The sequence below is a fragment of the Felis catus genome, chromosome X, assembly GCF_018350175.1.
Source record: "Felis catus isolate Fca126 chromosome X, F.catus_Fca126_mat1.0, whole genome shotgun sequence".
Taxonomy (NCBI): Eukaryota; Metazoa; Chordata; class Mammalia; order Carnivora; family Felidae; genus Felis; species Felis catus.
Window position 1 is genome coordinate 57,465,272 of NC_058386.1, and position 18,526 is coordinate 57,483,797.

The 18,526-nt window shown below is 37.9% G+C and overlaps 1 protein-coding gene across 1 annotated transcript in view; it reads left to right on the forward strand.

Annotated features, from left to right (window-relative positions):
* KIF4A (kinesin family member 4A) overlaps positions 1-18,526 on the forward strand; it is a 121,684-nt gene that overhangs the window by 84,650 nt on the left and 18,508 nt on the right. Inside the window, exons 20-21 of the mRNA XM_004000594.5 lie at positions 16,857-17,012; positions 17,133-17,233. Of these exons, the coding sequence (XP_004000643.2) occupies positions 16,857-17,012; positions 17,133-17,233 (257 nt within the window). The remainder of the gene's footprint in view (positions 1-16,856; positions 17,013-17,132; positions 17,234-18,526) is intronic.

Sequence of the window (18,526 nt, forward strand, 5' to 3'; positions counted from 1 at the left end):
CCTTTGTAGTCAGCTCCTCCCACATCCCTAGCACTTGGCAAACACTGATGTGTATTCTGTTATTGTTTTCCTTTTGCATCAGTGTCATATAAATAGAAACATACAGTATGGCTTCTTTCACTTAGCATAACGTGTTTCAGACTCATTTATGTTATTGCTTATATCAGTAGTTTCTGCCTTTTTTTTTCTTTTTTTGGCCAACTTGTATTCCATTGTATGGGTGACCCACAGTTTATCTGTTCACCTATTAAAGGATATCTTGCAGAATTTTTTCCAGTTTTTGGTGATTATGAATAAAGCTGCTATAAAAACATTTACATACAGGTTTCTGTGTAAACATAGATAAACATTTCACTTGGGTAAATACCTAGGATTGCTATAGGTCATGTGTTAAGTGTGTGTTTAACTTTATAAGAAACTTCCAAGTTGTTTATCCAGTTGTTCATTGCTGGTATACAATTAATTTTTGTATATTAACTTCTGTCTTCTGACTTTATTAGTTTAGTAGCTATTTTGTAGGTTCTTTGGGATTTTCTACATGGGCAGTCATGCCATCTGTAAATACAGTTTTATTTCTTCCTTTCTAATCGGTATGTCTTTTATTTCTCTTACTTCCCCTATTACATCAGCTTGGACCTTCAGGATGATGTTGAATAGGAGTGTTGATAGTAGAAACCATTCTATTTTTCCTGATCTTGGGGAAAGGATTCAGTCTTTCACCATTAAGCATGACATTACCTTAAGTTTTTCATAGATACCCTTTATCAGATTGAGGAAGTTCTTATGTATTCTTAGTTTGTTGTAAGTTTTTATTATCAGAGCATATAAATTTTGTCAAGTTATTTTTTTTAATTTATTTTAATTCAAGTTAGTTAACATGCAGTATAGTATTGGTTTCAGGAGTAGAACCCAGTGATTCATCACTTACATATAACACCCAGTGCTTATCTCAACAAGTGCCCTCCTTAATGCCCATCACCATTTAGCCCATCCTATCACCCGCCTCCCCTCCAGTAACCCTCAGTTTGTTCTCTGTATTTAAGAGTCTCTTATAGTTTTCCTCCCTCTCTGTTTTTATCTTATTTTTCCTTCCCTTGCCCTATGTTCATCTGTTGTGTTTCTTTTATTCCACATATGAGCAAAATCATATATTTGTCTTTTTTTGCCTGACTTATTTTGCTTAGCATAATACCCTCTAGTTCCATCCACGTTGTTGCAAATGGCAAGATTTCATTCCTTTTGATCACCAAGTAGTATTCCATTGTATATATATATACCATATCTCCTTTATTCATTCATCAGTTGATGGATATTCGGGCTCTTTCCATAATTTGGCTATTATTGATAGAGCTGCTATAAACATTGGGGTGCATGTACCCCTTTGAATCAGCATTTTTGTATCCTTTATATAAATACCTAGTAGTGTAATTATTGGGTCACAGGGTAGTTCTATTTTTAATTTTTTGAGGAACCTCCATACTATTTTCCAGAGTGGCTGCACCAGTTTGCATTCCAACCAACAGTGAAAAAGCATTCCCCTTTCTCAGCATCCTCACCAACATCTGTTGTTTCCTGAGTTGTGAATTTTAGCCATTCTGACTACTGTGAGGTAGTATCTCATTATGGATTTGATTTATATTTCCCTGATGATGAGTAATGATAAGCATCTTTTCATGTGTCTGTTAGCCATCTGGATGTCTTCTTTAGAATAGTGTCTATTCATGTCTTCTGCCCATTTCTTCACTGGATTCTTTGTATTTTGGGTGTTGAGTTTGATAAGTTCCTTATAGATTTTTGATACTAATCCTTTATCCGATATGTCATTTGCAAATATCTTCTCCCATTCCGTCAGTTTTCTTTTAGTTTTATTGATTGTTTTCTTCACTGTGCAGAAGCTTTTTATCTTAATGAGGTCCCAATAGTTCATTTTTGCTTTTATTTCCCTTGCCTCCAGAGACATGTCTAATAAGAAGTTGCTATGACCAAGATCAAAGAGGTGGCTGTCTGTGTTCTCCTGTAGGATTTTGATGGTTTCCTGTCTCACATTTAGGTCTTTCATCCATTTTGAATTTCTTTTTGTGCATGGTGTAAGAAAGTGATCCAGTTTCATTCTTCCGCATATCACTGTCCAGTTTTCCCAGCACCATTTGCTGAAGAGACTCTTTTTTCCACTGGATGTTCTTTCCAGCTTTGTCAAGGATTAGTTGACCATACATTTGTGGGTCCATTTCTGGGTTCTCTGTTATGTTCCATTGATCTATGTGTCTGTTTTTTGTGCCAGTACCATACTGTCTTGATGATTACAGCTTTGTAATACAACTTAAAGTCTGGAATTGTGATGCCTCCAGCTTTGATTTTCTTTTTTAGCACTACTTTAGCTACTTGGGGTCTTTTCTGGTTTCATACAAATTTCAGGATTGTTTGTTCTAGCTCTGTGAAGAATGCTGGTGTTATTCTTTTTTAATTTTTTTATTTATTTTGAAAGAGAGAGAGAGCACGAGTAGGGGAGAGGCAAAGAGAAAGGGAGAGAGAAAGAATCCCAAGCAGGCTCCACACTGTCAGTGCAGAGACCAACACCAGGCTCAAACCCACAAACCATGAGATCATGACCTGAGCCAAATCCAAGAGTTGAACTCTTAACCGACTGAGCCACCCAGGCGCCCCAGTGTTGGTGTTATTTTGATAGGGATTGCGTTGAATGTGTAAATTGCTATGTATGTGTATGTGTATATGTATATGTATATGTATATGTATATGTATATGTATATGTATATGTATAAATACAGTGGAATATTATTCAGCCATAAAAAGAGACTACTTGCAAACAGTAACCAAAAGAGAGATGAAGTAGATATACTATTAACACACAGAATAAACATACACACACACACACACACACACACACACAAAATAGACTTTAAGTCAGAAACTAACAAAGATGCCAAATCCATTCAATGGAGAAAGAACAATCTGTTCAACAAATGGGGCTGGGACAAGTGTATTTCCACAGGCAAAATAATGCATTTGGACCTTTACATCACACCTCATCCAAAATTTACTCTATGTGAATAAAACCTAAAATAAGAGATAAAAGCATAAAACTCTTAGAGGAAAACATGGGAGTAAATCTTTATGACCTTGGACTTGACATCGAATTCTTAGATATAACAAAATCATGGGCAACATGACCTTGGACTTGACATTGAATTCTTAAATATAGCAAAATCATGAGCAACAAAGAAAAATAGATAAATTTGATTTCATCAAAATTTAAAACTTTTGGGGCACCTGGGTGGCTCAGTCAGTTAACCGTCTGTCTCTTGGTTTGGGCTCAGATCATGATCTCACAGTTTGGGAGTTCAAGCCCCGCATCAAGCTCCGCACTGACAGCATGGAGCCTGCCTGGGATTCTCTCTTTCCTTCTCTGTCTCTGCCTCTACTCTGTCTCTGTCTCTGAAAATAAATAAACTTAAAAAAATTTTTTTTGGGGCACCAGGGTGGCGCAGTCGGTTAAGCGTCCGACTTCAGCCAGGTCATGATCTCGCGGTTCGTGAGTTCGAGCCCCGCGTCAGGCTCTGGGCTGATGGCTCAGAGCCTGGAGCCTGTGTCCGATTCTGTGTCTCCCTCTCTCTCTGCCCCTCCCCCGTTCATGCTCTGTCTCTCTCTGTCCCAAAAATAAATAAACGTTGAAAAAAAAAATTAAAAAAAAATTTTTTTTTGAAAAAAACTTTTGTGCATCAAAGGACATTATCAAGAAAGTGAAAGATAGCCTAGAGAATGGGAGAAAATATTTGGGGGCCCCTGGGTGGCTCGATCAGTTAAGTGTCTGATTCTTGGTTTTGGCTCAGGTCTTATCTCAGTTTCATGATTTCAAGACCTGCATCAGGCTCCATGCTGACAGCACGGCACCTGCTTGGGATTCTCTGTCTCCCTCTCTCTGCCCCTCCCCTACTCATGCTGTCTTCCTAAAAATAAATAAATAAACTTTAAAAAAAAGAATGGGAGAAAATATTTGGAAGTCATATATCTGATAAGTGTTAATAACCAGAACATAGAGAACTCCTACAGCTCAGCAACAGAAAGATAAACAACGAGGCAACTGGGTGGCTCATTTGGTTAAATGTCTGACTCTTGATTTTGGCTCAGGTCATGATCTCATGGTTTGTGGGTTCGAGCCCCACATCAGGCTCTGGACTGATGGCATGGAGCCTGCTTGGTTTTCTCTCTCTCCCTCTCTCTCTGCCCTTTCCACTGCTTCCACACACATGCTGTCTTTCTCTTTCAAAAATAAACATTTTTACAAAAGATAAACAACTCAACTTAAAAATGGGTAAAAGACTTGAACAGACGTTTCTCCAAAGAAGATATAGAAATGGCCAATAAACATATGAAAAGATGCTCATTCTTAGTTATTAGAGAAATGAAAATAAAATCAATAATAATATATCCCCTTCACACCTACTAGGATGTGGTTTTTAACAAAAAAAAAAATAAGTAGCAAGTGCTGAAGATATGGAGAAGTTGGAACCCTTGTATATTGCTTGTGGGAATGTAAAGTGGTACCATTGATGTAGAAAAGTTTGCAAGTTCCTCAGAAAGCTAAATATAAGGGGAGCCTGGGTGGCTCATTCAGTTAAGTGTGTGACGTCACCTTAGGTCATGATCTCACACTTTATGAGCTCTCACAGTTGAAGTTCTATGCTGACAGCCTGGAGCCTGCTTCGGATTCTGTGTCTCCCTCTCTCTCTGTGCCCCTCCCTCACTTGTGCTCATTCTCTCTTTCTCTGCCCCCCCCTCAAAAAATAAAATAAACATTAAAAAAAGCTAAACATGGAATTACCACATGACCCAGCAAATCTACCTCTAGGTATATACCAAAAGAATGAAAACAAGTATTCAAACAAAAACTTGTTCACAAATGTTCATAATAGCACTATTCATAGTAGTCAATGTGTAGAAGCTACCTAAATGCCTCTCAACAGATGAATGAATAAACAATATGTGGTATATATATATATATATATCACATAGACACACATACACCATGAACATTCTGTATTTGGCAATAGGAAGAAATGACATAGTGATTGATACGTGCTACAAAATGAATGAACCTTGAAAACATTATGCTAAGTGAAATAACCCAGCCAAAAAAGGACAAATATTATATTGTTCTACTTATATGAAGTATCTAGAATAGGCAAATTCATACAGACAGTAGATTAGAGGTTACCAGGGGCTGAGGGGAGGTCTAATGGGGAGTTGTTTAATGGCTACAGAGTTTTTGTTTGGGGTGATGAAAATAATTTAGAAACAGTGGTGATGGTTATACAACATTTTTAATGTAATGCCACTGTATTGTATACTTACAAGTGTTCAAAATAACAAATTTGATGTTATATATATTTTACCAGAATACAGAAATTCAAAAAAGAAGTAGGCAATCTGCCTCAGAGCCTCTGCTTTTGATCACTATGGATGATATCCCAGCCCCCTGCAGCTCCAAGTCCCTGACAGCTTCCATATCTGTAAAATATGAATAATAATCCCTGCACTGCCTCTCTCATCCTTGTTGTAAGAATCAATTTAAATAGGGAACAACACAAGGATTTCTAAACTTGCAAAGGACTGACTGAAGTCAGGTGCCATTATTATCTTGGAGGCTTACACATAAACCACCACAATAAGTTGATACTCAGTACTGTGCTATAAAACATATTTGTTTTGCTATATCTTGCAACTCAGAAGCAATTTCAATTACACTATCAGTTTCCAATGACACCACCCCTAGCCCATAAACCTTCACACTTGACCAGACTGGTAGGAATCTCTGGTCTGACTGATTGTGATTATAACTTTTCCAATAACAGTATACTGCTTTCAAGGTATCTTACACATGCCTATCACAAAAGATTAATTCATGTAGGATCTCAGAACACAGATCAAAGAGGAAGTAAAAAGCAAACAAACAAACAAACAAAAACATTGAAGCTTCCAGCTCTTTCTCAGGGACACTAAGGAGAGTTCCTGGGGCGCCAACAAGGTATGCAGTGCCAGAGAGCATAGTGGGAATCAACAAAGTGGCAGTGGTATCCAGCTTTCGAAACGGCTTCCAGACCAAGACCTACCACAGGCACAATCAGCTTCCTGAGAAGGTTCTTCAGCCTTTTCAGATCTGCTAAGCAGAATGTTTTAGAAAGACTTCCCAGAGGGTACCTGGCACATCACCCCACTGTTGGCACCAAAGTAAGAGAGTTCACAGAAAAACACGGTCTTGGACTAAATTCGCTTAGAGAAGAGAAGGCAAAAGACTCCCCACACAGCTAGTAAAGAGCGTCCTGAAGTGAAAAGCCAAGGCCAAGACCTTTAAACAAGGCTGTGAGGCCACAACTCAGTAACAGTGTATCTCAGTATTCTGCTTTATACACACTCAAAGTCCAGAACCCCATTTGCCCTTACCTATTCAGAAGAAAATTCTTGAATTCTTTCTGATTTCCATAATATCTACCTTCATTTCTTATTTCCTGTTTTTGGCTACACACTTTTGACTTGTACTGAACTGGCCTTGGCCTCAGCGCCCCTCCCAACTGGGAATTGCTGCCATTTCCTCACTACAAGTACTTTCAGCCATCATCTCAGTAGAACCCATCTGCCAGAATCTACCTTAGCACTGATCCATGTTCTCCAACATCCATGGAAGGGATTAAAAAGAGACAGTGTATTATATGTTATCAAATTTTGTAAATCATAACATAAAATACCAAAATTTGAAACTCTGTAAGTAATAATAATGGCTACTACTATCTACTGTGTGCTAGGTGTTTACACATAGAGTCTGGAATCCTCACTTCATCCTTAGAGGTTAGGTCCTATTATCATCTCCATTTTTGAGGAAAGAAAAGTGAGGCCATGAGAGGTTAGATGATTTCCCAAGGTGTCACAATTAGTAAGTAGCAGAGATTTTTCAACAAATGTTGTGGAGCAATTAGATACCATAGACAAAAACAAACAAACCACTTTAACCTAAACCTTGCACCTTATACAAAAATGAACTCAAAGTAGACCATAGATCTAAATGTAAAACCTAAGGGTGCCTGAGTGGCTCAGTTGGTTAAGTGTCCCAACTCTTAATCTCAGCTCAGGTGTTGATTTCAGGGTCGTGAGTTCAAGCCCTGCATTGGGCTCTGTGCTGGGCATGAAGCCTACATACATACATACATACATACATACATACATGTAAAACCTAAAACTGTGACACTTCTACAAGAAAACATAAGATAAAAATTTCAGTGACATCATAAGCATAATACATAAAGAAAAAGTGAATATATTAGGCTTCACCAAAACTAAGAACTTCTGCTCTGGTAAAGACCCTAGGGAGACAATGTTCAAAAAAATAAGCGACATGCCTGAGTGGCTCAGTCAGTTAAGCTTCCAACTCTTGACTTCGGCTCAGGTCATAATCTCAGTTTGTGACCCGTGTTGAGCTCCACGTTGGCAGTGTGGAGCCTACTTGGGATTCTCTCTCTCTCTCCCTCTCTCTCTCTCCCTCTCTCTCTCTCTCTCTTTCTCTCTGTCTCTCTCTGTTTCCCTCTGTCCCTCTGCCACTCATGTGGGCTCTCTCTCTCTCATAATAAATAAATAAACTTTAAATAAATAAATAAGTAAATACACCTTAGACTAGAAAAAATATTTGCAAATTACATATCTGACAAAGGAATCATATCCAGAATTCATAAAGGATTTATTAAACCCAAAAATAAGAAAACAAATAACTCAATTAGATAATGGGCAAAACACCTGAGCAGATACTTGATGAAAGAAAATACGCAGATGGCAAATAAGCACATGAAAAGATATTTAACAGGGGCACCTAGGTGGCTCAGTTGGTTGAGCATCCAACTCTTGATTTCAGCTCAAGTCATGATCCCAGGGTCCTGGGATTGAGCCCCGTGTCAGACTCCATGCTGAGGATGGAGCCTGCTTAAGATGCTCTCTCTCTCTCTCTCTCTCTCTCTCTCTCTCTCTCTCTGTCTCTTTCTCTCTGTCTCCCTCTGACCTTCTCCCCTGCTCACGCTCTCTCTTTCTCTCCCTCTTTCTTTCTAAAATAATAAAAGATATATATTCAACATCATTAGCCATTAAGGAAAAGCAAATTAAGGCCCAGATAAGATACACTACACACCTATTAGCATGGCTACAATAAAATATAGTGACAATACCAAGTGCTGGCAAGGATACTGGGAAAATAGAATTATCATACATTGTTAGTGGGCATATAAAATGGTATAGCCACTCTGGAAAATGGCTAGTCACTTTCTTATAAAATTAGACATGTATATATATGAGCCAACAATCCCATCCCTGGGCATTTACCCTCTAGAAATGAAAGCTTGCATTCACATGAAAACCTATATGACAGTGTTTAAAGCAGCTATATTTGTATTCACCAAAAACTACAATCCAAATGTCTCTCAACTGGAGAATGTATAAACAAATTAGTATATCCATACAGTGGAACACTATTCAGCAAAAAAAAAAAAAAAAAAAAGGAATAAACTATTGATACACTTGGGTGGATCATAAGGGCATCATGCTGAGTGAAAAAAGCCAATCTCAAAAGTTCACATACTATAGGATTCCATTTAATGAATATTCTCGAAATGACACAATTTTAGGAATAGAAACAAATCAGTGGTTGCCTGAGGTAAACGAACTTGAAATTGAGACCTTAGGAAAGCCTGCAGACATCTTTGAGGAATATACCAGTAGCTATAGCTGTGTGCAGAAGAAAAAACTCTTTGTTGAGTAATCACATGCTGAACTACTGAAACTTTTACAAGAAACTCTTATGACAGATGCTAACATATTAGCATGTGTGACCAAAATCTTAGAATATCAAGGACTTTCACCAGGAAAATCTTTCAAAACAAGAAGGAAAGATTCCTGAAGGCAGCAGATACTAAATTTTACCCAACTCTGTCACAGTACCTAGCTCATAGCAGGCACTCAGGAAATAGCTGTTTTCAGTAATTTTGAAGTTAAAGAGATCACTAGACTTCTTCCAAACTGCCTTGTCCATAGATATGCTGGATTACTCTATTTGATTTAGGTAAGAAAAGCTAACATTTATGGAGTACTTATTATGTAGTAAGAAGTGTCAAATATTTTTTATATATTAATCATGTAATTCTCAAAACAACCCTATGAGGTATAGGGATGATTATGATCCTCATTTTACAAATGAGAAAAGTGAGTCACAGAGAGACTAAAGGACTTGCTTCCAGGTCCAGTCACTAAGAATTGAAGGAGCTACTTGGGGGAATCTACTCCTGAAACCAAGAGCACACTGTATACACTGTGTGTTAGCTAACTTGACAATAAATTATATTTAGAAAAAAAAGAATAGAAGGAGCTACAATGTAATCTGGATCTAGAATTATATTCTCATAATCATTATATAACCTTATTACATACATTCTACGGTCTCTCTCTGATACACTCTTCAGTCACTAGGCCTTTGATTATGTTTAAGTTCATTAAAGATGCGTGAATATAGGAATGTTGAAAATTTTCTTAGATAAGATATAGGGATCTGTATAGTTATGATTCCTTCAGTCAGCAAGCATTTCCTTAATACCAATTCCAGCACTAGTACCTTTTATTCTCATGACTTATTCATTCCATAACTGGAAGCCTGTATCTCCCACTGCTCTTCACCCATTTTGCCTATCCTTCCAACCCCCTTCCCTCTGGCAACTCAGTGGTTCACTCACCAGTTTATGATACAACATCTCAAATCATGGTTCACACTGACAAAAAGGAGGGAAGACTGTGCTTGATCCTATCACACGATCAAAGTGTTAAAAGCTGTGGAGTTAGGGGAGAGAAGGGGAAGACGGTGGCAGTGTAGGAGCACCCTAGACACTCCTCATTCCATGAACACAACTAGATAACTATCAAATCATCCTAAATAGACCAGAAATCAACCTTAAGACTGGCAGAACAAACTCCACAACTAAAGGTAGAGAAGAGGCCACATCAAAGAAGGTAGGAAATGCAAAGATGGGACTTGGGAGAAAAAAAGATCATGGCCACTGCAGTGGGGAGGTAGCTGCAGTGTAGAGAAGGGTGAGAGACAGACTAGCACACAGAGCAGCTCAACATGGGGGAAATGAATCCCCATAGCAATTGGTTTGTAAAGTGAGAGGGGCCAAATTTTGTGAGTTCTTACAACCAGTGGAGCTTAAAGCCTGGGGTCTTAAAGGTCAATGGGCTTAGCTCAGATAGACCCTGAAAGGCATTGTACTGCTCTTGGAGAGAAGGAAGGCTAACAATGCCTGGACATTCAGCATTGAAATGGTGATCTGAAGAGCACCTGAGCACACAGTGGAGTGGGTATTTGCTCATTTCGGTATTTGCTCATTTGCCCAGAAAGGCAGCGTTCATGGAAAGACCTCTCTGGGAATAAAGAAACTGGCAGACACTATTTCCCTCTGCTATCTCTCAGCATAAACACAAAGGCACCTTCAGGAACACAGCACTGACACTTACTACCTAACTTGCTTACACGAAGCTCTGCTCACCCATGTTGTGGTGAAACCCCCCTTCTCAGTCTCACTCACCTCAGTCCAAGTGTGGCAAGCCCCTCCCCCAGAAGACTGTCCCAAACCCCAGCTCACACTGTGTCTGCCAACCTGGGAGTTTTGCAGAACCTCAATTCCGGTGTCAGTGGCAATAGGTCCCATTTTACAAGCAGACCAGAGCATACCTAGTAAACAATTGCCAGATTCAGGCCAGAGACCAAACACTGCCCCCAACAAAGAAAGCCTCTGCAGACAACTGGCAGAAGGATAAAGCAGCCAGGACACAGATGCAGTGCACACAGAGTACACATTGGAGACACTCCCAAAAGCACCAGGCCCTGTAGAAAGGGGACACTACAAGGAACAGACAACAGAACATCTTCATAACACCATTACCTTCAAGAACAGGAGATATAGCTGACTTTTCTAACACAGAGAAATAGGCACAGAGACTTAGACAAAACGAGAAGACAGATAAATTTGTCCCAAATGACAGAATAGGACAAGGCCATGGCTGGAGATCTAAGCAAAACAGACATAAGTAACTTGCTTGATGGAGTATTTAAAGCAATGATCATGGAGATACTCACTGGACTTTGGAAAAGAGTGGAAGATATCAGAGAGACCCTTAACACAGAGATAAAAATGAACCAATCAGAGATGAAGTGTGCAACAAACAAGATTAGAAACACACCTGATGCAATGAACAGCAGGCTAGAAGAAGCAGAAAAATGAATTAATGACCTAGAAGACAGAGAAATGAAAAGTAATCAAGCTGAACAAAAAAGGAAAAAAGAATTATGTAAAACAAGAATAGAAGTAGGGAACTCAATGACTCCATCAAACAATAATCTTCATATTATAGGAGTCCCAGAAGAAGACAAAGAAGAGGAGACAGAAAATTTATTTAAAAAATAGCTGAGAGTTGCCTGGGTGGCTCAGTAGGTAAGTGTCCAACATCAGCTCAGGTCATGATCTCACTGCTGATGAGTTCAAGCCCCGCATCAGGCTCTGTGCTGACAACTCAGAGCCTGGAACCTGCTTCAGATTCTGTGTCTCCATCTCTCTCTGCCCTTCCCCCATTCATGCTGTCTGTCTTTCAAAAAAAATGAATAAACATTAAAAAAAATTTTTTTAAAGAAATAGCTGAAAACTTCCCTAATCTGGGGAAGGAAACAGATATCCAGATCCAGGAGGTATAGAAAACCTCCAACAAAATCAACAAAAGGATATCCATACAAAGACATATTGTAATGAAATTGCCAAATACAGTGATAAAGAAAAAATGTTTAAACCAGCAAGACCAAAGAAGACAGTAACATGCAAGGAAAACCCCATAAGGCTAGCAGCCCATTTTTCAGCAAAAATTTTCCAGGCCTGAAAGAGTGCATGATATATTCAAAATGATGAATGGGGGAAATTTGCAGCCAAGAATACTGTATCTAGCAAAGTTATCATTCAGAATAGGAAAGATAAAGAGTTTTACAGAAGAACAAAAGCTAAAGGTGTTCATAACCATTAAACCAGACCAGAAAGAAATATTAAAGGGGACCCTTTGTGTGAAATGGAAAGATCAAAAATGACAGTATCAAGGTAGGAAACACAAACACAGTAAAAGTGAATATTTCTGTAAAAAATCAGTCAAGAAACTCACAAAAAGATGTAGAATATGACATCATATACCCAAAATGTAGGAGGGAGAGGAGTAAAAAATGAGTTCAAACTTAAAGGACCATCAACTTAATATAAAATTCTATAAGTAGATGTTATATACAAACCTCATGGTAACCACAAATCAAAAACCACTAATAAATATGCAAGGAATAAAGAGAAAGAAATCCAAATGTATCACAAAAAAAACCCAGCAAACCATGCAAGAAGAACAAAAAAAAGATCAGAGAAAATGTTCAATAACAACTATAAAACAAGTAATAAAATGGTAATGCATTCATATCTATCAATAATAACTTTCAATGTAAATGGACTAAATGCTCCAATCAAAAGACACAGGGTGGCTGAATGGATAATTTTTAAAAATACCCATCTATATGCTGCTTAAAAGAGACCTATTTTAGACCTAAAGACACCTACAGATTGAAAGTGAGGGGATGGAGAAACATCTATCTGGCAAAAAGCCAGAAGAACAATACTTAATATAAAACAAAATAGACTTTAAAACAAAGAATGTTGGGGGCACCTGGGTGGCTCAGTTGGTTAAGCGTCCAACTTTGGCTTAGGTCATGATCTCATGGTTCATGGGTTCGAGCCCCATGTCAGGTTCTGTGCTGACAGCTCAGAGCCTGGAGCCTGCTACGGATTCTGTGTCTCCCTCCCTCTCTCCCCCTCCCCTTCTTGTGCTTGCTCGCTCTCTCTCTCAAAAGGTAAAAAAACATTAAAAAAATTTTAAAAAAACAAAGAATGTTACAAGAGACAAAGAAGGACACTATACAATAATAAAGGGCACAATCCAACAAGACTATATAACAAGTGTAAATATGCACCCAGAACAGGAGCACCCAAATGCATAAAACAGTTAGTAAATGTGAAGGAACAAATCAATAATAGTATAATAACACAAAATAATAATAACACAAAAATAGTATAGGACTTTAATACCCCACTTAACACCAATGGACAGATATCTAAGTAGAAAATAAACAAGGAAAAATGGCTCTGAATGACACACTGGAACATGTGAATTTAACAGATATATTCAGAATATTCCATCCTAAAACAGCAGAATACAGTCTTTTCAAGTGCACAGAGAAACGTTTTCCAGAATAGATTACATATGAGCCCACAAAACAAGCCTCAACTCAGCAAATTCAAGAAGATGGAAGTCATACCATGAACCTTTTCTGACCAACGATGCTATGAAACTGGAAGTCAACCACATGAAAATATTTGGAAAGACCACAACTACATGGAGGCTAAATAACATGCTACTAAACAATAAATACATCAACCAGGAAATCAAAGAAGAAATTAAAAAGTACATTGAAACAAATAGAAATGAAAACACAATGTCCAAAACCTTTGGAATACAGCAAAAGTGATTCCAAAAGGGAAGCTTATAGCAATATAAGCCTACCTCAACAAGCAAGAAAAATCCAAGGTAAACAACCTAACCTTATACCTAAAGGAGCTAAAAGAACAACAAACAAAACCTAAAACCACCAGAAGGAAGGAATAATAAAGATTGGAGCAAAAATGAATGATATATAGAAAGTAAAACAACAACAACAACAATAGAATAGATCAATGAAACCAGAAGCTGGTTCTTTGCAAAAAAAAAAAAAAAATCAATGAAATTGATAAACCTCTCAACTGACTTATCAAGAAAAAGAGAGAAAGGACTAAAATAGAAATCACAAATGAGTGAGGAGAAATAACCAACAACACAGAAATACAAACCATTCTAAGAGCATATTATGAAAAACTACATGGCAACAAATTGGACAACCTAGAAAAAAAATGGATAAATTCCTAGAAGTATATGAACTGCCAAAACTGTACCAGGAAGAAATAGAAAATGTGAACAGACCACTTACCAGCAAAGAAATTGGATCGGGGGGTGCCTGGTGGCTTAGTCAGTTAGGCATCTGACTTTGGTTTAGGTCATGATCTTGCAGTCTGTGAGTTCAAGCTCCATGTCGGACCCTGCGCTGACATATCAGAGCCTGGAGCCTACTTCAGATTCTGTCTGTATCTCTCTCTGCCCCTCCCCTGCTCTCACTGTGTGTGTCTCTCTCTCAAAAATAAAATAAAAACATTTAAAGAAATTTTTAAAAATTGGATTGGCAATCAAAAACTCCTGGGGGCGGGGGGGGGTGGCAGAGGAGAGGGGAAAATGGGTGATGGGCATTGAGGCAGGCGCTTGTTGAGATGAGCTCTGGGTGTTGTATGTAAACAGTAAATGACAGGACTCTACCCCCAAAACCAAGAGCACACTGTATACACTGTATGTTAGCCAACTTGACAATAAATTATATTAAAACAAAAAACAAAACTCCCAACAAACAAAATTCTAGGGCCAGATGGCTTCAGAGGCAAATTCTACCAAACATTTAAAGAAGAGTTAATACCTATTCTTCTCAAACTATTGCAAAAATAGAAAAAGGTAAACTTCCAAATTCATCCTATAAGGCCAACATTACCCTGATAACAAAACCAGACAAAGACATCACAAAGAAAAGAGTAACTAAAGACCAGTATCTCTGATGAACATAGATGCAGAGATCCTCAACAAAATACCAGCAACTAGAATCCAACAATATATTAAGAATCATTCACCAAGATCAAGTGAGATTTATTCCTCGGATGCAAGGGTAGTTCAATATTAACAAATCGATCAACATGATATATCACATCAATAAGAGAAAGAGTAAGAACCATATGATGATTTCAATAGATGTAGGAAAAACATTTGTCCAAGTACAATATCCATTCATTATAAAAACCCTTCAACAAAGTAGGTTTAGAGGGTACATATCTCAACATGATAAAAGCCATATATGAAAAACCCACAGCTAATGTCATCCTAAATGGGGAAAAACCGAGAGCTGTTCCCCAAGGTCAGGAACAAGACAAGGATGTTCACTGTCAACACTTCTATTCAAAATAGTTCTGGAGGTCCTAGCCACAGCAGTCAGACAACAAAAAGAAATAAAAGGAATCCAAATCAGTTAGGAAGAAGTAAAACTCACAATTTGCACATGACATGATACTATATATAGGAACCCTAAAGACTCCACCAAAAAACTGCTAGAACTGATAAACGAATTCACAACAAAACAAAAGAGCAACCTACTGAATGGGAGAAGATATTTGCAAATGATATATCTGATAAGGGATTAATATCAAAAATATATAAAGAACTTCTACAAGTCAACACCAAAAATCCAAACAATCTGATCAAATAATGGACAGAAGACCAGAATAGACATTTTTCCAAAGAAGACATACAGATGGCCAACAGGTACACTAAAAGATGCTCAACATCACACTAATCATCAGAGAAATGCATATGAAAGCCACAACGAGATATCACCTTACACCTGTCAGAATGGATAAAACCAGAAAGACAAAAAATAACACGTGTTTGCGAGGATGTGAAGAAAAAGGAACCCTCATGCATTGTTGGTGAGAATGTAGATTGGTACAGCCACTGTGGAAAACAGTATGGAGGTTCCTGAAATTAAAAAATAGAAATACCATATGATCCAGTAATTCTGCTACTGGGTATTTACCCAAAGAAAATGAAAACACTGATTTGAAGATATTTGCACCCCATGTTTATGGCAGTGTTATTTACAATAGCCAAGATGTGGAAGCAACCCAAGTGTCCATTGATAGATGAATGGGTAAGGAAGATGTCATACACACACACACACACACACACACACACACACACACTGGAATATTACACAGCCATAAAAAGGGTGAGATCTTGCCATTTGCAACAACATGGATGAACCTAATACCTCTAGGGTATTATGCTAAGTGAAATAAGGCAGATCAAGAATGACAATCACCATATGATTTCACTCATATGGAATCTAAAAAAACAAATAAACAAACAAAAAGCAGATCTACAAAAACAGAAAACAAACTGAAGGTTGCCAGAGGGAAGAGGGATGGAGGGATGGGCAGAATGGGTGAAGGGGAGTGGGAGGTACAGGCTTCCAGTTATGGGATGAAGTCATGGGAATAAAAGGAACAGCATCAATATAGTCAGTGATATTGTAATAGTGTTGTATGGTGACAGATGGTAGCTACACTTGTGGTGAGCATAGCATAACATATAAAGATACTGAATCACTATGTTGTACATAGGAAACGAATGTAAAATTATGTGTCAACTAAAAAAATTTTAAAACAAGAATGGGTATCTTTATTAAAATCAACAGATGATCAAAATATACTTCAATTCTTTATCAGATGATCAAAATATACTTCAATTCCTTATCAGGACTAGTTAAGGACAAAAGTTAAGGAGAAAATGGAGAAGGCAAAGACGATGTATAAAAATACTAGGATATCTAGAGAAAGATTTTCTGCAGAAAGCCTCTTTCTTGTGACCTTCTGGGAGATTTCTGTTTAAGGCTCTTGGAGAACTATTACAATTTTTGGTGAGTGTGGGCATGAATGGAAATCTCACTTCTACTTATGTGGGCTCTGTTCTGAGTGAAATTTAAGTCTGGAGCTGAATCTAGCCCATGGGCCAGTGATTCCTCATTCCTAACCCAACATCACTAATTTCTCTTCTAGAATTGGCTTGGAAATGAAGTTGAGGTTATGGTCAGTACTGAGGAAGCCAAACGCCATCTAAATGACCTTCTTGAAGATAGGAAGATCCTGGCTCAGGATGTGGCTCAACTCAAAGAAAAAAAGGAATCTGGGGAGAATCCACCTCCAAAACTCCGGGTAAGTGCCCTTATGGAAATACATGATCAATAATCAGACTGCATTCCCCAGAAACCCTCACAGCTTTGGAGGGTTACTTTCCTTTTAGCACTTCACCCTCATTCCCACTGTTCTTTACAGAGGCGTACATTCTCGCTTGCTGAACTGCGTGGTCAAGTTTCTGAGTCCGAGGATTCCATTACAAAGAACATTGAAAGCCTAGAGACTGAAATGGAACTCAGGTAATGGGACTGTCTTTAAGGCATTGTAATTTATAAAAATTTATGCCTAGAATCAAAAGAGAACCTATCAATCCAGTGATTCAAAAGTTTGTTTTTCAAAGGCTTTCTGATGGTAGAGAAGTGAGAGAACATAGCAATTCTTTTGAACCACACACTTCACTAGACATGTTGGGTACATTTTCTCATTCCCTCCCTATGAGGTATTATTACATTTTATGTGGTATTATTCATTTGACTTTAAAGATTAAACAGGGCACCTGGGTGGCTCAGTCAGTTAACGTCCAACTCTGGATTTTGGCTCAGGTCATGATCCCAGGGTTGTGGGATCAAGCCCTGCATTGGGCTCCTTGCTGAGCATGGAGCCTGGGATTCTCTCTCTTTCCCATGGCCCCCACCTGCATGCTCTCTTGCGCTCTCTCTGTCTCTCAAATAAAATTTAAATAAAGATCTAAACAGAAGTTCAGAAATCTTAAGAAATGTGCTAAAGGTTATACAGAGTCGGGATTCGAAACCTGGTCTAATTCCAAAACACATGCTCTTTATGATGCACCACATCTTAGTATCTCTGAAATGCAGAACTGGCTAAAAACAAAATTTTAGAGGAAGTCAAGAACTGATACTAAAAGAGCTACAGTACAGAAGGAAGAGAAGTTTAGATATCATCAGCAAAGTAGATATATAAGGAAAGTTATCATAAGCATTAAATTACATTAGTAAATAAAGTACATAACACAGTACTTGGCATATTAGAAGTGCTCAGTGAACGTTCTCTTTTTCTCCTTTTCTGGCTCTAATACCATAACTTATGCTGCTCTAGTTACTATTACTATCTTTTAAGTATCTATGATATCTAGAAGGAATCAAACTTTGACAGAGATTTTAGAATGTCTTACGATAATAGAATTGTATTGCCCAGAAGACCTTAAAGATCATTTAATTTGTTTTTAGCAACACACACTAGCTGTTTATCTTTGGATACATCTATAAATCACTCAACATTTGAGTGTCTGCTTTGTGTTGCACTGGATGTATGCAGTTGGGATATATAGAAAGTAGGTGGCATTCCTTGCTCTGAAGTAGAAATAGTATAATGATATAGTGGTGTGTTGGAATCATTTGTTAAAATTTCAGGACTGTTGTAAACCATTGATAGCTTGCCACACATTTATGCTACAGAAACTAGCAAAAGCTACAAATCAGGTCTGGTTTTTTAAGTGTTGGTTGTTAAACATTTACCTGCACACCACTGTGCATAATTAAATGATTAAATGTTAAACAGGTACCAAGTAGAGA